The 20,320-nt window shown below is 42.2% G+C and overlaps 2 protein-coding genes across 2 annotated transcripts; both read right to left on the reverse strand.

Annotated features, from left to right (window-relative positions):
• Positions 1-484: 484 nt before the first annotated feature.
• Positions 485-14,578, reverse strand: LOC118280894 (uncharacterized). Its single transcript, XM_050700622.1, has 11 exons — positions 14,428-14,578; positions 13,881-13,970; positions 13,672-13,710; positions 13,011-13,191; positions 12,046-12,213; positions 11,023-11,177; positions 10,336-10,462; positions 6,729-6,737; positions 2,212-2,330; positions 1,298-1,321; positions 485-508 (listed from the first exon to the last, which is right to left on the reverse strand). Exons 1-11 carry the CDS (start codon positions 14,494-14,496, stop codon positions 485-487), a joined length of 1,005 nt encoding a protein of 334 aa, XP_050556579.1. The 5' UTR covers positions 14,497-14,578.
• A 1,038-nt stretch (positions 14,579-15,616) lies between these two features.
• Positions 15,617-18,256, reverse strand: LOC118280893 (uncharacterized). Its single transcript, XM_050700500.1, has 2 exons — positions 18,128-18,256; positions 15,617-17,417 (listed from the first exon to the last, which is right to left on the reverse strand). Exons 1-2 carry the CDS (start codon positions 18,159-18,161, stop codon positions 15,628-15,630), a joined length of 1,824 nt encoding a protein of 607 aa, XP_050556457.1. The 5' UTR covers positions 18,162-18,256; the 3' UTR covers positions 15,617-15,627.
• Positions 18,257-20,320: the final 2,064 nt, after the last annotated feature.

The following is a 20,320-nucleotide window of genomic DNA, read 5'->3' on the forward strand; positions in this document are numbered from 1 at the left end:
TGTTGTGAGTGCGTTTACAAACATACAATTTCACATACACATACACCCAACACCAACAGGTAACCTCACTTACACAACGAAACACAACGCAAGCGTTGTTTCACGTCGGTTTTCTGCTCGGCCGTGGTATCACTCCGGTCGAGCCGGCCCAGCAGTGCCGAAACTATTTAAGGCTGATTGACTGCCTCGTTGGCTGAGAGGTTGCTGGGCTTTTTTCGGTTTTTCAAAAATTTCTCAGTAGTAGCACGGAGTCTGGAAATGTGCCCAGTATATGGCAATAGGCTCACCCCCTATTACATGGGACTTATAACATAAATTGTGAAAAGTGTATATTGTACAATGGCATTACGTGTCATAATGTGCATCTCTGCCTACCCCTTCGGGGATAAAAGGCGACCCGTTGCTTTTTTTTTTTAAATAATAAATGCGTGTTTACCTTATTTGGCTATGAAAGTATTCATAAGTTATTAAAAAACAGAATAATTTATCGTTTAAAACAATCAAGTATCTGCCGTACTCAAAGTCATTTAATGGTTACTTAACCCAGACCTTAGCAATTGTTTTCCAAACAAAATCGCCACAATCTCCCATACCGCTGCAACTCCTATAAACCAGGATCTACAGTAGATACAACCATGAAAACACTGGAACACTGAAGTCGAATAACTGTCTTGAATCCCGCAACGAAATAAATCAGGAAATATTATTATTATTTGATGGGACAAGCCCGCCACAACCTCTCCCATACCGCTGCAACTCCTGTGCACCAGGATCTACAGTAGATACAATCATGTAAACACCGGAACACTGAAGTCCAACGTCACAGGGACATGAATGACTGTCTTGGATCCCGCAACGAAATAAATCAGAAGATATTATTAGTATTTTATGGGACAAGCCCGCCACAACCTTCCATACCGCTGCAACTCCTGTGCACCAGGATCTACAGTAGATACAACCATGAAAACACCGGAACACTGAAGTCCAACGTCCCAGGGACATGAATGACTGTCTTGGATCCCGCAATGCAGTAAATCAGGAGATATTATTATTATTTTATGGGGCAAGCCCGCCACAACCTCCCATACCGCTGCAACTCCTATGCACCAAGATCTACAGTAGATACAACCATGCAAACACCGGAACACTGAAGTCCGGCGCGTCCCAGGGACATAAATGACTGTCTTGGATCCCGCAACGAAACAAATCAGAAGATATTATTAGAGGAGAAGAAAAAGAAAACGATAGTTTTCACTTCCCTCGGTGAATTTAATGCAGGAGACAGAATGAGACTCACCTTGTCTAATTCCGATATTCGCTCCTGAAATGAGAAAGATATTATATAATATTATATTTATTTACTAGCGACCCGCCCCAGCTTCACATGGGTGCAATGGTGATATATTATGTATGTATTATACTTTATGGAACAGAGAGTAAAGTTCCCTAAGAAAAGGAGGATCTTCCTACCAGGAGAGGTGATCGTGTCTGGCGGGTTTCCTGCCCAACGGTTGTTCGTTGGGATTTTTTATCCATGTTTATTCGCATGTAAACTTCACATATGCGATTTAATATTTATGACGTCATCCGTTGGTTTGCTCGTCGATAGTCTATGTACGACTTCTGTCATCTGTCACTTGTCATGAGTCGCCGCACATCTATATTATGGGGATGGAAGTGCTGTCGTGTAGGTCGATGGCGAAACGCGGCAGGTATAAGGGCGTGTCCACATCTGCACGTCCCAGCGTCCTCAACGTGGAACGGTGCGGTAAAGTGACGTCACGTTGCCGCGTCGTTCTAGTGCACGGTACGACAACGTCGCCGTGGGACGGCGCGTCACGTCGTTGTAACTCGTAAGCCAACATAGCTCGATGCGCTTGCTCACTTTATGTTTCAATGTCTTAGCGATTAGTTGTGATTTGTAAATAAAAAAAATAGTAAAAATATTGAAAATAAAAATGTATTTAATAAAAACACTGATGTACGTCAGTGTACAATGTACCAGAATTTTACATGCCACGGCGACGAGTAACGTTGCTGCACCGTGACGTTATTTTTTATTTACGTTACGTTAACGTAAATTTGCACGTTACGTCAACATAACGTGTCACGTTACGGCACCGTTCCACGTTGACGACGTCGTGTCGTGGAGATGTTAACACGCCCTAAGACAAGCAATTGTCTTTATACATAAAATGCCAAGATACTAACTGCTAAACTGGTAGTATATTTCCCGATGCCGTGGAACTCGTGGCCGGGCGGTATGGCGACACGCGACGTACTGGTCGTGTACGACTGAGAGGTGAACGCTGTCTCGTTCTTATTGTCCTCTGTGAATAAAAGCATACATACATACATACATAACCTCACGCCTGTCTCCCATGGGGGTAGGCAGAGACAATGGAACGCCAATTGCCACGGTTGTGAATAAAAGCGTTAGTTTATTTAACACTAGCTACTTCCGCGCGGTTTCACCCGCTCTGCTTAGCTCCTATTGGTCATAGCGTGATGTTTTATAGCCTATAGCCTTCCTCGATAAATGCACTATTCAAAACAAAAAGAATTATTTAATTCGGACCAGTAGTTCCGGAGATTAGCGCGTTCAAACAAACAAACAAACTCTTCAGCTTTATAATATTAAGTATAGATTTTATTTTTATTTAGGACAACAAACAATTCAAACAGTAATTTTTCTATAAGGAAAAAAGCCGTAATAAAAAAATAAGACTAAAAAATTAATCTAAAATGCCTGGTTCACAATACGCTAGTATTTTTATTTTCCTATTATCCGCTAGTAGATTAATGAACAGAGAGTAAAGTTCCCTAAGTAAAGCAGTATCCTCCGACCAGGCGAGGTGATCGTGCCTGGCGGGCTTTCTGCCCAACTGTTGTTCGTTGGGATTTTCTATCCATGTTTATTCGCATGTAAACTTCACATGTGCGATGTAGGATATTTATGACGTCATCCGTTGATTTGCTCGTCGATCGTCTATGTGCGACTTCTGTCATCTATCACTTGTCATGTGTCGCCATATGTATACAATGTGATAGGGGCGAGACTTCTAACCCGTTAAGGCTGAGTCGGGGGTCGAAGGGGTCGAATCCCCACCCCCTAAAAATTATGGCTATTTTAATATTTTTTTTACTTTTTTTGATATCAAAGGTTGTATGCGTCGTAGAAACAAAAAAAAAACGACAAACGGTAGCTAATAACCTTGGCTAACTAATTCATTACTTTTTTCATATGTTTGATAATGTTTTGGTGAGAAAAAAAATCATTTGTGAATTATTTTTACCGAAAAAATCACAATTTTTCAATATTTCAATTAGGGGTTCAACCCCCATATTATTTTTATTGTCGATAAAATTAGATGTAGTACTCAGCCTTAACGGGTTAGAAGTCCCACCGCTATCACATTGTATAGTAGCTCTCTCTCACTCCTGTCCCAAAATTAAAGCGAGAGAGAGATACTAAATACTCGCTACTCAACTAAAACGCTAGCGTAGTGTGAACAAGGTGTTAGTGCCCATTTCTCTCAAAGCAAAGGTCTCTTCTCACACGGAGAAGGTTTGAGCATTAATCACCACGCTTGCTCAATGCGGGTTGGCGATTTCAAACTTATAGTTAGTTCGGATAAAAAACTTACCGGGCACAGCTGAAATATGTAATAAAATAAATTAAACACAAAATTTTGAACAAACACTGCTACTATAACAACTACAACTACAACACTAAAATTTTTTCCTGTGTCGTGGGTGCGTTTACAAACATACAAGTTCACATACACCCAGACCCGAAACAACAATTCATTCATTTTTCATTCGGCCCATTAAATGTAAAAAAAAAGTTAACTGTTATGAATAATAAAATTATACTTACGTGGGATAATTTCTGTTTTACGCAAAAAAGGAAAAAAGAGAGAATATTATTTATAAAAGTATTTCATTATTAATAAACTATATATTTACAGTTAAAACTATATGTATAATATGCGGACTCACGCCTTTTATCCCCGAAGGGGTAGGCACGTAATGCCACTGTACAATGTAGACTCACTTTTGTTATAAGTCCCATGTAATAGGGGGTGAGCCTATTGCCATACACTGGACACAATTACAGAAATTGCTACTACGGAGAAATTTTCGAAACATCGAAAAAGCTCAGTAATACTTTGCCCGACACGGGAATCAAACCCGAGACCTCTTGTCCAGCAGTCACACTTGCGACCACTCGACCAACGAGGCAGTGTAATTTTGATTTTTAGAATTTACTAGCAAACCCGGCGACATCTGTTTTGAATTTCCCTGTTTTTTACTATAACATAATCTAACAAGAGCCATTAAAAATAACCATTTTCATACCTGTTAAAAAATTCCTGATTTTCAATCTAACAATTTTAGGCATGATGACTGGGTCAAAAATTTATAACAACTTTTCAATACATTACTTTTCAAACTTTCAATATATTCAAAAATAATCGGACACTCTCATTCATAAATTTGATGAACTACTTAATAATTTTCGCTAAATTTCTAGAAATAAATCTGCTATTTGACGTCATAATAGAGTATTTCATACAACATTCATAGAAAATATAGTTGACGTTTCGAAAATAGTATTGATTTGACTAGTAGGACACATGTCTACTGTCAAAATTGAGGACTTCTGTAGACACCCGTTTCCACATCCAAGGGACATACGACTTTAACGATGCTTTTCCACCAGAGATGTGCTATGCTACGTTGCTGTGGATGCGTTTGGCTTCTACCAATCATATTCATTGGTACACATAGCTTAGCACTGGTAGTAAGAGACTCAGCTAAGCTATATTTTTTATATGGAAAGATGTATGCTATGGATGCGTGCTATAGATGGCTTCCGTATTATCGATACACCGCATACTCGAGCTGCGCATTTTCCTCGAACAGCTACATAGTATCAGTGAATTCTTTGCCCGACCCGGAATCAAGAGACCCCTTGTCCGGCAGTCGCACTTGCGACCACTCGACCAACGAGGCAGTCTCTCCTTATTATACAGTATTTCTCTTTTCTTCTTTTATATTATACTCTATTCTCTATCCTTTTATATTATACTCACGTTGAATGCCTATTGAAATTGTTAAAAGGAAAATAAATTAAACACATTCTTTACAAAATTCTGGTTGTTTTATTCGAGTGTGTAGAAACTTGTTTTGTATACTCATTAGTTTTATTTTTATCACAATAACAAAATAAAGTTCCAAAATACCTACCTAGTTACTAGTCTTCCGATAACGCGGGCGACTCGCTGCTAACAGCTAATCATGCGAAAGCACGCGCGCGAAATTTTGTTGTTTTGTTATTGTGATAAAAATAAAACGAATGAGTATACAAAAACAGTTTCTTCGGGAAAGTTGTTTGTAATCATGAGTACAATCACGTGTTTAAATATCGTTCACTAATTACCAGTCACCCTATATATTAATACACCTTCTCAGTACACCGGCGTGAAACAACTGAAGCGTTGTTTCAATAAGTGAGGATAGCCCGAGGCCCAATTCCTCACCAATCCGCCAGCAACGCACTCCTAACTTATCTAGCGTTGCAGATATCCATGGGCGGTCGATTGCTTACCATCAGGTGATAAGACATAGATACCCTTAACCCTTGTTATGCTGAAACGCAGATCTTCGCACAATGTGTCTTCTATTATGTTTCATACACTGGCAAACGAGAGGCTAAACCACAATCTTATAAAAAATAAATGATCAAATGAATTACTTTCGTCCGAATCTGAAATTAATGTGAAGATTGTTTAAATTATTTTGTAAGATATTAGTTGTAAGCAACGTCACGGTTTTTACCCCCGAAGGGGTAGGCAGAGGTGTACATTATGGTACATAATGCCAATGTACACCCACTTTTCACCATTTGTGTTATAAGTCCCATGTAACAGGAGGTGAGCCTATTGCCATATACTGAACACAATTCCAGACTCCGTGTTACTACTGACGAATTTTCGAAAAACCGAAAACACCCCAGTAATACTTAGCCCGACCCGGGAATCGAACCTGAGACCTCTTGTCCGGTAGTCGCACTTGCGACCACTCGACCAACTAGGCAGTCATATTAGTTGTATTATCAGATTATCACCTCCCGAGAGGAATACGTCGAATTATAATCACCCTCTATAAATTTATGTTACAAATCCACGTTTAACTTGCCTTCCTCTAAAATTAGAAAAATATGTCCGATCATTATAAAAAATAAAAGAAAAGTGAACTATTGAAACAATGGTTTATTTTTTCCTTATGGAAAAAAACACATTTGTGACTTAATGTAAATACCATATTTGTTATCATCTTGGCTAAAAATAAGCGAAAAGAATAACAAATATTAAGTGTGGGAAAGCTAAGCTTCGGCACGAATGGGCCGTTCCAGTGATACCACAGCCTCACAGAAAACCCTGAAACAATGCTGGCGTTGTGTTTCGTTGTGTGAGTGAACCGGAAGCCCAATCCCCCTCTTCCCAATCTTCCAACACTGATTTCCCAACAATTTAAATTCCTAACCCCCAAAATGCTGGCAACGCACTTGTAAATTTAGTGTTTATTGTCCATGGGCGTATCTGTTTTCGTTGAAACATTAAGGTAGTTGTATACAAAACAAGTGATATGAGTGATCTCCATACTGTATAGAAATTAAATATCATAAAATCCATGAAAACTGAAAAATGATGAAAGCTTACCGTAATCCTCTGAAAAATAGGAAAAACAAATATTTAACAGTTGTAGCAATCTCATTAATACTATTATATGCTACGGCATATACTATTGCTAGCAAACTCGGCGTCCGTTTCGCCAACTGAAGCTTCGCTTGTTTTACTATCAGTGAAGGCACTGTACCTATGTGAAAAATGATATTCCCTGTTTTCTTGAATTTTCTTTGGTACCATATAAACCGCACGGAGCGAGACCTTTCCAACGAATGCAAAACCGTGGAATTCAGTTCGTGCGTGCTGCAGTTATAGCATCAGATGGGAAAATCCGGGGGTCGTAAGGGGTGAACTACCACCATTTTGCCCAAATGCCAACCTCACCTGCCCGTGGTGCATCCTGCCGATTAGCGAACGAGGCTCTGGCGACCGACTGATGGCGGGATAACCATCACTATTAAGGCGTAAACTAAATTACAGGCCAGTGACGGGCAGCAGCATCACTGGTGCGAGAAGTTTACGCCCTGCGATCGCCAACCCGCCTGCCCAGCGTGGCGATTACGGGCAACTCCTCCAATGTTTAAAAGAACAAGGCCGCGGCCCCTAGTTCCCGGCGGCCCCGCTAGGCCTGGCCACGGTGGCGGTCATGGTAGCGGCGGGGCAGGGGTGCGAAGAATCCCGGGTTATGGGAGGCCACCAAAACAAATTGACCCTGGCGACGTACAACGGACGCACACTACGGCTTGACTCGCATCTGGCGCAACTGGAGGTGGAGCTTGGGAAGATTAGGTGGCACGTTCTGGGGTTAAGCGAAGTCCGAAGAGAGGGGAGGACACCGTAACCCTAGAGTCCGGCTACCTTATGTACTTCGACCAACAAGTCCCAAGGGGGTCGAAGGTTTCTGGTCGAATCCTCTCCCTGAAAAATTATGGCTATTTTAATATTTTTTTTACTTTTTTTGATATCGAAGGTGGTGTATTTGTACGTACCGACCTCGGCACATTCAGATGATGAGGTGGAGGAAATGTTCGACGACATATCGACGGCCCTCCAGCTTCACTACTAAGACCCACTACAATGTTGTCATGGGAGACTTTAACGCTAAAGTGGGATTACAGAATTTCAGTGAATCGGTAGTAGGATCCCATGGTTTTGGAGTCAGAAACCATAGGGGGCGGATGCTGGTCAACTTCCTCGAACGAGAGGGGCTGTTCTTGATGAACTCGTTTTTCAAAAAGCAGCCCCAAAGGAAGTGGACCTGGCGGAGCCCCGACACTATGACAAAAAATGAGATCGACTTCATCATAGCGGACAGGCGATACATATTCAGAGATGTCTCCGTGATCAACAGGTTTAACACCGGCAGTGATCACAGACTTGTCCGAGGCACTCTGAATATCGACTTTAAAGCCGAACGTGTCCGTTTGATGAAGTCCAGGCTCCGACCTACTATGCTCCAAACCATCACTGGATCTGAAACGTTCCAGCTTAATCTGGAAAACCGATTTGCTGCCTTGGAAACCACAACGGACGTTAACCAGAACCTAGAAAATGTAGTTCGAGTCCTCAGGGACGAAGGTACGAGATTCTGTAACATGCGACGTAAGGGCAGGAAGTCTAAACTTTCCGAGGAGACCCTGGGGCTGATGAGGAAACGACGTGAAAACCCACCCGTCACTTCGTCAGGAAAACGAGCACTGAACCGGGAGATCAACAAACGCGTGCGGCACGACCTCCGGTGCTCTAATACCGCTTCTATTGAAAAAGCCATCGAGCAGAATCGGGGGTCTAAGGTGTTCGTACAATCTCTCGGCAGAAGCCACCTGACGAAACTGACCACAGCAACTGGAGAAGTTGTTGCCTCTAAGCCGGCGGTTCTTTCGGAAATAGAGGACTTCTATAGCCGGTTATACGCTTCGCATGCATCTCGCCCTGATCCCGAAAATGAGGACTCTAGAGCTACATTAACGCGCCATTTCACTGAAGACCTGCCAGAAGTCAGCATTGGCGAAGTCGAGATTGCTCTTGGGCAGCTTAAAAATGGAAAAGCCCCTGGAGAGGACGGCGTTACCACAGAGTTGCTAAAGGCTGGAGGCAAACCCGTACTGAGGGAGCTCCAAAAGCTTTTTAACGCTGTCCTATTTGAAGGGAGAACTCCAGAGGCGTGGAGCAGAAGTGTGGTCGTCTTGTTCTTCAAGAAAGGGGACAAAAGCCTTCTGAAGAACTATCGACCCATTTCGCTTCTAAGCCACGTCTATAAGCTGTTCTCAAGAGTGATCACGAACCGTCTTGCGCGAAGACTCGACGAATTCCAACCACCGGAACAGGCTGGATTTCGGAGCGGATACGGCACCATAGACCACATCCACACAGTGCGGCAGATTATACAGAAAACCGAAGAGTATAATCAGCCCCTGTGCCTAGCATTTGTGGACTATGAGAAGGCCTTTGACTCGATAGAAATCTGGTCTGTCCTGGAGTCCTTGCAGCGATGCCAGGTTGATTGGCGATACATCCAAGTGATGAGATGTCTTTACGAAGCCGCCACTATGTCCGTCCAAGTACAGAATCAGCAAACACGTCTCATACCATTGCATCGAGGAGTGAGACAAGGGGACGTCATATCCCCGAAACTGTTCACTAATGCAATGGAGGATATGTTCAAGTCGCTGCACTGGAAAGGACGTGGCATCAATATCAATGGCGAACACATCTCTCACTTGCGATTCGCAGATGATATCGTCATAATGGCAGAAACGCTGCAGGACCTACAAGGGATGCTGAACGACCTGGCTGACTCCTCTGCACGCATCGGCCTACGGATGAACTTGGACAAAACCAAGGTCATGTTCAATGAACATGTTCTACCGGAACCGATTGCGACTCACGGAGCCGTCCTCGAAGTTGTTCAGAAATATGTCTACCTCGGGCAAACGTTGCAGTTAGGTAGAAACAACTTTGAGGATGAGGTGAATAGGAGAATTCAGTTGGGTTGGGCAGCTTTCGGAAAACTCCGTCGAGTCTTCTCATCGTCAATCCCACAGTGCCTAAAGACGAAAGTCTTTAACCAGTGCGTCCTACCCGTAATGACATACGGTGCCGAAACGTGGACACTTACGGCTAGACTGGTCCACAAACTCAAAGTCGCTCAGCGGGCTATGGAAAGGGCTATGCTCGGTGTCTCTCTCCGAAATCGCATTCGAAACGAAGTGATTCGGCAGAGAACCAAGGTGATCGACATAGCCCACCGGATCAGCGAATAAAGCTGAAGTGGCAGTGGGCCGGCCATATTAGCCGCAGGACCGACAACCGTTGGGGTAAGCGAGTCCTGGAGTGGAGACCGCGTCTCGGTAAACGTAGTGTAGGACGCCCCCAGGCGAGGTGGAGTGACGATCTGCGCAGGATGGCTGGCAGGAGCTGGATGCGAGTCGCTAGTGATAGAGCAAAGTGGCGAACAATTGGGGAGGCCTATGTCCAGCAGTGGACTGCTATAGGCTCTCTGTTCCCTAAACCAATTTTTATACTATAACAAAAAAAACATGTTGCGTACATTTTTGCCGTATCAACATTTAGCCGTTTTAGCGTGAATGAGTAACAAAAATACAAACTTTCGCATTTATAATATAAGTAGGATACTAACGAAACAATTCGCTGGCTGACGTGGCCTGGTCGGGTCCTGGTAGACTGAAGATGTACCCGATCTGGCACGGGTTCCAGTGGTCACACACCTCCCGGTCAGGGTCCAGTTCTGACACGAACTTATACGTCTGGGAGGTAAAAAGGGTGATAATTACATGGTAGTTAAGTATGGGAGAGTCATGCTTCGGCACTGCTGTGCGAGTCGACGGGACACCACGGCTGAGCAGAAAACCGACGTGAAATAACAACCGAAATTCAATTAGGTTAATATCCGTTTCATAGAAGCTGCGGACTATCTAGCGGGTTTACCGGGGTTCCGGCTCGAAAAGCACGAGTAGGAACGGGGTGGTTTTTAGTCAGTAAGAGTCTGACACTCCCTCCCGAGGCGAGAGAAGTCATTGGATAATTTCCCCCTCAAAAAAAAAAAGGTATACGTTTCATCTCTAGTTGATACTCGACACTGAACCGCGGACAACTTAGCGGATTGCCAAGCTTCTAGCTCAAGGCAGGAACCACCATTACTGATTATTATAAGTCCCATGTAATAGGGGGTGAGACTATGCCATATATTGGACACAATTCCAGACTACGTGCTACTACTGCAAAAAATCTAACCCGAGGCTGGGCAAGGGAGCCCAGCCTCGCCCAATGATGCAGTTAATAAAACAGCTTAGAAATGGCCACTCACTCTATCAGGGTAGTATCGGTAGTGTACCACGACGTCATCAGTGTCCTCCAGGGCACAGTGCCGACTGGTGTAGTTGAGGGGCGTCCTCTCGCATGGAGCGCAGCCGATCACCGTGCTGCCGTTCCTTGGTAGATCCGGACCCTCCACTTTGTGGCCTGACAATTTGAAGTAGTTTATTAATTCGTAATAATAAGTGTGGGAGAGCCTTGCTTTGCCACGGATGGGCCGGCCCGACCGGAGTGATACCAAAGCCGAGCAGAAAACCGACGTGTAACAACGCTTGCGTTGTGTTTCGTTGTATGAGTGCGGTTACCGGACACCCAATAATCATTCTTCCCAATCTGCCCAATCCCCGATTCCCAACAAACCTTAAATTTCCTAACCCCCAAAAGGCTGGCAACGCACTCTTGGTTCGGCTTGGCACTTGACTAGGCTTGTAACGCCTCTAGTGTTTCGGATGTGCATAGGCGGCGATTGCTTTTTGTTTTTAAATGGGAGAAGCCCACCACAACCATACCGCTGCAACTCCTGTGCACCAGGATCTACAGTAGATACAACCATGCAAACACCGGAACACTGAAGTCCAACGTCTCAGGGACATGAATGACTGTCTTGGATCCCGCAACGAAATAAATCAGAAGATATTATTAGAGGAGAAGAGAAGAAAATTAACGGCGATTGCTTACCATCAGGGGCCTTAGTCTGCTATTACAATTGTGTCAGAATGGTCGATCACTGATCAGTGCAAGAGGGACGGAGCTATGTAGGTGGTATAACTCCGTCCCTCTCGCACTGTTCAATGCAAGAGGGACGGAGCTATGTAGGTGGTATAGCTCCGTCCCTCTCGCACTGTTCAATGCAAGAGGGACGGAGCTATGTAGGTTGTATAGCTCCGTCTCTCTCGCACTGCTCAGTGATCGACCATTCTGACACAATTGTAATAGCAGACTAAGGCCCCAGGTGATACGTCTGCTCGTTTACCGGCTTATACCATACAAAATACAATATAGAAAAGGCACTTACGATTGCAAAAGAAGTATTTATTATTAGCCACAAAGAGTTCTTTATCCTCCGCAGACAAGCAGGACTCGAACATGATGGGTGAGGGCTCTATATTGTCTTCACACATGATCACTCCAGAACCGTCAGGCTCTTTTGGAAGCCGGTTCTCTGGGCAACGGTACATCAGGCCTGTGAAAGGACACCAATTTTTATTTCCATCGGATTACAATGTGGGTGTCTTCAAGTCTAGAGTGAATAGGCTCTTAAGAAACTAGTGCGCCTCACCATCAACGATTACATCACTACTTACCATCAGGTGGGATTGTAGTCAAGCATTAGTTTTTGTCGAATAAAAAAAATTCATTAATAAAAAGGTTTTTTTAACGTTAATAAGTCTGCGTTTGGCCACCAACCCGCTTACTGCCAGGACGGCGAAGCGAAGATGTGGCCGAGGATGGAGCACACAGACTTAGAAAGTACCTATTCACTCTGACCTTGAAAAGACCCGGGGTGTATTTCTCAGGAAAGATAGCAAAAATTAATTCGTTTAATCATTACTTTTACTTTTATCACAATAACAAAACAACAAAATATCATTAGCACGCGCACTTAAAGTTCCAAAATACCTACTAGTCTTTCTATAACGCGGGCGCGGGCGCCTCGCTGCTAACAGCTGATCATGGGAAAGCAAGCGCGCGCGAAATAAAAGTTTCTTCGGGAAAGTTGTTTGTAATCATGAGTACAATCACGTGTTTAAATATCGTTCACTAATTACCAGTCACCCTATAGACAATTCATTACAGTAGCACAGTAGCAGCGCGACAATCGCCGCGTCGTGTGTTGCGGAATGCTGCTCATGAATATAAGCCTGTAGCATGGCTTGAAACTAGTCGAGTTCCTCGTCAAACAGTTACGTGAGTAAGCCGATAACATAGTAATTAATTTAGTATGTCTCACGAAAGTTACAATAAAATCACAGTATATACCTTTTCTGATAATCGCAGGCGGTTTGCTCCTGATCTCAGCGATGGTGACTCCCTTCTCCCCATTCTGTATGGCCGTCATCACTCGCTTGTACAGCGTGGTCCGTCTCTCCTGCTCCGCAATGATGTACGGGAGCAACTCCTCAGATAGCACGTCCACTTTCTTCTTCGCTTCAGCGTTCATCTGCAAATAGATTATTTTATAGGATTCCGTACCACATCGGCATCGTCGTGGCCTTTTTTTGGGGAGGGATAAATCATCCAATGTCTTTTTCCGTCTTAGGTGAAGCGAAAGAGATATTGTCAGTTTTTCACTGATTAAAAACTACCCCGTTTCTACTCCCGCTTTTCGAGTCGGAGCGCAAATAAACCTACTAGGTAGATCCGTAAATCACAACTCTGATTTAAGCATGAGCCGGAAAAGTCAATGGATGATTTTCCTCCATCAATATTAAATATTTTTTTTTTTTTTAATGAAACACGTTCGCCACTCCCTCCCATACAACTCTTATGCACCAGGATCTACAGTAGATACAACCATGCAAACACCGGAACACTGAAATCCAATGTCTGGGGGAATTAAATAAATCTGAAGAATTAAGGAGAAAGAAAATAACCAAAAAGTTCGTCTGCAAAAAAATGCGTAGGAGCAGAAATTACTTACCCGATCAGCATCTTTATTGAATTTTATCCCCGTGCCATCCTGAAATATTACGTAATAAATTAAAAATATCGCGCTTTTTCCGTGTACGGCGCTCTGATTGGCCAGATCCAATGAACCAACCAATCAGAGCGTCGTACGCGTTCTCGTTTCGTTCTCGTTAAACGTAAAATTAACTCATACTAAGGTCTCTGCATTAAATCCATACTTACAACAGCCTGTCTTCTGACGATATTAGCCAAGTAACGACCTCTTCTGGAAGCCGGAAGAAGCACGCTTCCTGCCTGCACTTCATCACCGATCTATAAATAAGATTTAATAAATTACTATTTAATGGTATAAGCCGGTAAACGAGCAGAGGGATCACCTGATGGACACTTCATATATCAGAGGCGTTACAAGTGCGTCACCGGCCTTTTGGAGGGTCAGGAATTTGAGGATTGTTGGGGAATCGGGGATTGAGAAGTTTGTAAAGGGCGAAATTGAGTCTCCGGTAACCTCACTCACATAACGAAACAACGCAAGCGTTGTTTCACGTCAGTTTTCTGTGAGGCCGTGGTATGACTCCGGTTGAGCCGGCCGAGCAGTGCCGAAGCATGACGCTCCCACACTTATGTTGTAGTTGTTGGTACTATAGTGTGGTGGATTAAAAACCAATGAATTTCTGAGAGATAAATTTCTGGTATGTATGAGATAAAATGTATGAGGATTTTTAAGTTATTATGTTTTTCAAACATTATAGAATCTAATGTCACTTACCGGGGGATAACCACATTGTCCTAAATTTACAAATTGCAAAACTAAAACGACTACATAAGCACCCCACATCGTTCCTATAAAAAAAATATCGGAGGAACCTTCCGATAAGACCCGCTCTCTTAGTTTTTATACGACCAATAATTAAACAATGGCTTAGTCAGATCGTTATTCTTTTATTGTTTTCTCAAATTGATTGGTGGCCCAATTTAGATAGGAATAAATAGTTCAATTAAATTTTTCTACCTAAGAAAAAGTAACAACTGAGTGCTCCTTGCCACACACTAAGATTTTCTCCTGTGTCGTGGGTGCGTTAACAAAACATACAAGTTCACATGCACATTTTTTTTAAGGAGGGAAAATCATCCAATGACTTCTCCCGCATTGGTGAGGCGAGAGGAAGTGTCAGACTCTTACTGACTAAAAACCACCCCGTTGCTACTCCTGCTTGTCGAGCCGGAGCACCGGTAAACCCGCTAGGTAGTCCGCAGCTCCGGATTTCTTACCTACCTAAGAAAAAGTAGCAATGGGATGCCCCTTGCTCAAACTAAGATTTTCTCCTGTATCGTGGGTGCGTTTACAAACATACAAGTTCACATACACATGACACCCAGACTAGAAACAACAATTTGTGGATTACACAAAGAGTTGCTCCGTGCGGGAATCGAACCCGCTACACGTTATACGGCAGCCTGTTGCCCAGTCACCGCACCCACCATGCAGTCATTATTATTTTATAGTTTTTGTAGTATGGGACCGCTAGATGGAACATAGAGAGGGGCGCGGTTTGTAACGTCCCGCGCTCCCCGTAAAGTGTCACGCGTTATGTTAAAGGGAAATCCAGTTATGACATCTCCTCTTTAGTCGGTTCTTTCTTCTTGTTTTTTTCAGCTGGTAAACGAGCCGTTGGATTACCTGATGGTAAGCAATCGCCGCCGCCCATGGACACCAGAAACACCAGAGGCGTTACAAGTGCGTTGTAAACCTTTAATTTGAGGGAAATTGGGAAATCGGGGATTGTAAAGATTAGGATGGTGGGTAGGTAATTGGGCCTCCGGTAACCTCACTCACACAACGTAAGCGTTGTTTCACATCGGTTTTCTGCTCGGCCGTGGTATCACTCCGGTCGAGTCGGCCCAGCAGTGCCGAAGCATGGCTCTCCCACACTTAAGCATCATATTAAAACAACATGACAACATTATTTTAAGATTTAATTTCGTAACCTAACATTACATTTATATTTTTCGACACAATACTTCGCGTCGACTCATCCAATGCCTTTATACACTTCTTTAGATGTCGTATGAAGACTTCCAAAATATCTTGAACATCATCCCTTTTACCATCAGCGAATTCAGACAAACTATTCTTTATATCAACCCACTCTAAAGCATTCAATTCATTTCTAGGCAGTTTTTGATCCATGACATCAATTATTTCCAAAAACGCGAGTGTCGCGTTCACACGTCGACTTGCGCTCAAATTATTCACAACTAAAGGCTTATTCTTATTCGAAATTATGTTTTTTATTATCATAAATGTTGGTCTTAATATGTAAACTGGTTGCATTTCCAATTTGGATATGCCATTCTTCAATCTCTGCTCAGTGTCTGAATCAAGAGCCTTATTGTAGTTTGTGCCTTTGACCACTTCGGTTAAAGCATCTATACTTTGTTTGAATCGTTTATCATCACAACGAAGTAAGGTTGCAATTACATTAGCAATGAAATCAGGAAAACCAGCATCCGTTCTACATATACCGAATCTATCGCAAGCGTTTGCAAATTCAATTTCTTGTTCCTTTTCCAATTCTTTCTCAAATATATTTGCTGAAGCCATATTGTTTCTTAAAAGCCCTTTTCTATCCATATCACCCATCATGAAATTAACTAATCTCCTTAAAATGCGATTAGACATTTCAATACTGTTTAGTATAACTTTCTGTGTGCCTAGTCTAGTTTTGATTTTCTGTGAGTTCGTTTCGTTGATAAACTCGTTATACTTTTCTTCGTAACTCCTTGCTATATGATCAATTTGTTTCTTCAAATGGTATTGATTAGTTTTCTCTTTAACTTCATCAAAGACTTTTAGCGTACGTTTTAAGATTTCGTTTGTAAATTCTGTTATATTCGCGTCGTCTTTTACTTTGTGTGGATTAGTATATATGTCGGCTGTTCTCATTGTTGTAATTGCTATTGGTGTCGCTTGCGTCCCAATTGTAGGTATAGTCATTAATGCTATAGGTAGATTGATACTAGCTGGTTCAAATGTAATATCAAGTAATCTTTCAACTTTCATATCCGTATGCCCCTTTTTATTATCCTCTGAATAAATATAATCATCAATCTCAACCTTTTTAGCACTCTTATGCTTTTTCGTTGTCGATTCATCTGAATCGTGTTTATAAGTAGTTTTAGGTTTACGTGTAGAAGTGAAATCGTATATATCGAACATTGTGTTTTTCTTTGCAGTAGTTAGATCTGAGCTGTCCATAAGCGAATCGCTTTCTGCTGAGCTAAAAGTGACTTTATCCGGTTGGGGAGTAGTTGTAGTTTCCTCTGATTCCTTCAACGGTATGATTTCTATCGTAGTTTCTTCTACTTTATCATCCTTTTGTTTTTTAGTATGTTTTTTTAATAATTTCGGATTGTCATGTTTTAGGACTTTGAGTGGACTTGGCTCTTCTTTAACTTCGGAACTAGTATGAGTGCTTTCTTTTTTTTTCTTGTGTGATCTGTTCTCAACTTTGCGTAACTCAGCTGCCTCTTGCCGAAGCCTCTCTTCGACCAGGCGTAGGCGTTCCTCGTCTTTCTGTATCCTATCATCTTCTGGTTTCTCTTCTTCTACAGATTCCTGGTTTCCTGCTCTAGCGATGTGTTTGAGTTTAGCAGCGTCGTTTTCCATGATACGATATTCGTAAGTCCAGTTTGGGCCTAGATCTATTAAGCCATCTATTCGCACACTGACTGCCTCTATTAATGGTATGGTTACACCTGGAAATGGGTATAAAGATCAGATTATCTTAGTTATTTAGGTTTTTCGAAAATTTCTCAGTAGCAGCATGGAGTTTGGAATTAAACCGGAATTTTTAGTCAATATAGCTCTTTCTCTTGCGGGGTAGCTTTTTGAGGTATAAATCCCACTATCTCTCTAGCTAGGCGTCTCTTGATGGTAGCCCCCGTCGTAAAAAAGGTAATTTGTTTTTGAGGGGGGAAAATTATCTAATTACTTCTCTCGCCTAGGCGAGGCGAGAGGGAGTGTCAGACTCATACTGACTAAAAACCTCCCCGTTCCTACTCCTACTTTTCGAACCGGAGCCCCGGTAAACCCGCTAGGTAGTCCGCAGCTCCGGATCAGGCATCAGCCCTACTGGGCCCCATCTGTGGTGGTCTGATGGCTCTTTGAGGCGCGCGCGGAACGCGACGCGCCGCACGCACGGGTCTGGTTCTGTTCGGGCGTTGAGCTCCTAAAATCTCCTGATGCTTTTTAATCACAGTTGCCAGTCTGTCTAACTAGACAGACTACTATGCAGGAGATATTATAGCGCAAAAGTGACTGCCTTTCTGACTGACAAGGGTCTCGGGTTCGATTCCCGGGTCGGGCTAATTATTATTGGGCTTTCTTCGGTTTTTCGAAAATTTCTCAGTAGTAGTACGGCGACGACTCAAAAATGGTACTAGATAAGCATATAAAAAAAACTCACATATTAGGAAAAAAGTCTTCGAGACAAAATTCATACCATGTCCTTATCGCTGGCCTATTCACAACTGTAATAATATTTCTGTAATATACCAAATTATTTCATGTTTTATTGCTTCTATTGTATTTATGGTATAAACACTTATATTTCTATATACTAGCTACTTCAGCGCGGATTCACTTGCTCTCCTAGACTACGTTTCGCTCCCTTAGAATGAAAGTGTCCGAATCCAAAAACTGCAAGTTTTATTCTAGAAAACGTTTCCCCACACTAGGATTTTCTCCTGTGTCGTGAGTGCGTTTACAAACATACAAGTTCACATACACATGATAGCCAAACCCGAAACAACAATTTGTGGATCACACAAAGAGTTACTCCGTGACGGGAATCAAACCCGCTACCCGTTGCGCGGCAGCCAATTGCCCAGCCACCGCACTGCAGTCGCAGTTGTGGGAAATGAGCCAGAAAGTCTCAAAAAATTATAGTGTTGAATACATTTTAGTATCTCTTTTGATAGACGATTAATTTTTAGTAGATTTATGGATCAGTTCTTTGGTTGTAGAGTATATTTTATAACGCCAGTTTATGATAAAATCGAATGTTATAGAAATTTTTAGTTAAGTCATTTTAATTCTAGGGGATCCGGAGCTGCGGACTACCTAACAGGTTTACCAGGGATTCTCTCCAGGGCTCGAAGGGCAGAAGTAGGAACGGGGTGGTCCAGTAAGAGTCTGTCACTCCCTCTCACCTCGCCCAAGGCGGGAGAAGTCATTGGATGATTTTGATGCGTTGTTTTTATGTCGGTTTTCTGCGGTTATAGTTACATGAGACTTGACATGCCAACCCGCATTGAGCAAACGCGGTGATTAATGCTCAAACCTTATTCATGCGAGAAGAGGGCTTTGGTCAGCAGTGGCCACTTATAGGCTGTTGATATGATCAATTACATAGAAATAAAACAAAACTGCATATATGTATCGTAAACTATATATTTATAATAAAAACACATATTATAATATAAAAATAACAAAATAAAATTCCTTTCATTCGAACCATTACATACATACATACGTACGTACCAATTGTATATATATTTATTCCAAATTTCTTTTCTCTGCCTACCCTTAGGCGTGAATCTTCTTCTCAACATATAGGGTGACTGGTAATTAGTGAACGATATTTAAACACGTGATTGTACTCATGATTACAAACAACTTTCCCGAAGAAACTATTTTTGTATACTCATTAGTTTTATTTTTATCACAATAAAATTACATTAGCACGCGCGTGTAAAGTTCCAAAATACCTACCTAGTTACTAGTCTTCCGATAACGCGGACGCCTCGCTGCTAACAGCTGATAGTGTGAAAGCACGTGCGCGAAATTTTGAGGTTTTTATAAAAATAAAACTAATGAGTATACAAAAACAGTTTCTTCGGGAAAGTTGTTTGTAATCATGAGTACAATCACGTCTTTAAATATCGTTCACTAATTACCAGTCACCCTATATGTAACTCAAAGGTGACTGACTTGCGTATGCGTACCAAATATCATTTAATAATAGTTAAGTAATTTTCAAGAATCGAAATTTCATAATACATAAACGCTTAACAAATCATTTCCTCCACAAATGGGGTAGGCAGAGAAGGCCAAAACAAATTGAAATACACAATTTCCACCATTTGCAATAATGGTTAAACCAAAACATATATTTGTCTACAAATAGACAAGATTCCAATATCCGTACAATTACTGTGTTGTAAACGGAAAAAAAACTGAATAGCACTTTTACCGACTTAGAACTTAAGTATATCTAAAGCAACTATATACAATTTTTATATATATAAATGTAAATTAACTAAAAATCACGGTTTACTCACGTACATTAGTGGAGAAAAGCTCTACTAGTTAGTTTCGAGTCAAAGAGGGACTCTTTTTATGGAATAGGTGGCAAGCGAGCAAACGAGTCAGTCAGTCCCTTGGGCACCCGCAACACTAGATGAGAAACAGGTGCGTTGCCGGCCTTTTAAAAGGAGTAAGCTCATTCCTTGAAGGTTTTGAAGATCGTATGGGTTCAGGAAAACCGGCGACGACATCGCATTCCACAGTTTTGCTGTGCGAGGCAGAAAGTTACGCGAGTAAAGGATTCTTCATCATGAGACCACCTAGCCTACCTAGTACCGCACTTAGAGACATT

The sequence above is a fragment of the Spodoptera frugiperda genome, chromosome 19, assembly GCF_023101765.2.
Source record: "Spodoptera frugiperda isolate SF20-4 chromosome 19, AGI-APGP_CSIRO_Sfru_2.0, whole genome shotgun sequence".
NCBI lineage: Eukaryota > Metazoa > Arthropoda > Insecta > Lepidoptera > Noctuidae > Spodoptera > Spodoptera frugiperda.

Excerpts from the sequence above, each read along its gene's own strand:
- LOC118280893 (XM_050700500.1), bottom strand. The coding sequence starts at position 18,161 with ATGAATTTTGTCTCGAAGACTTTTTTCCTAATAT. Across the intron at positions 17,418-18,127 it reads GAAGACTTTTTTCCTAATAT|GTGTAACCATACCATTAATA; the intron begins GTGAGTTTTTTT and ends ACCCATTTCCAG.
- LOC118280894 (XM_050700622.1), bottom strand. The coding sequence starts at position 14,496 with ATGTGGGGTGCTTATGTAGTCGTTTTAGTTTTGCAATTTGTAAATTTA. Across the intron at positions 13,971-14,427 it reads GACAATGTGGTTATCCCCCG|ATCGGTGATGAAGTGCAGGC; the intron begins GTAAGTGACATT and ends TCTTATTTATAG. Across the intron at positions 10,463-11,022 it reads ACCGATACTACCCTGATAGA|ACGTATAAGTTCGTGTCAGA; the intron begins GTGAGTGGCCAT and ends TTTACCTCCCAG.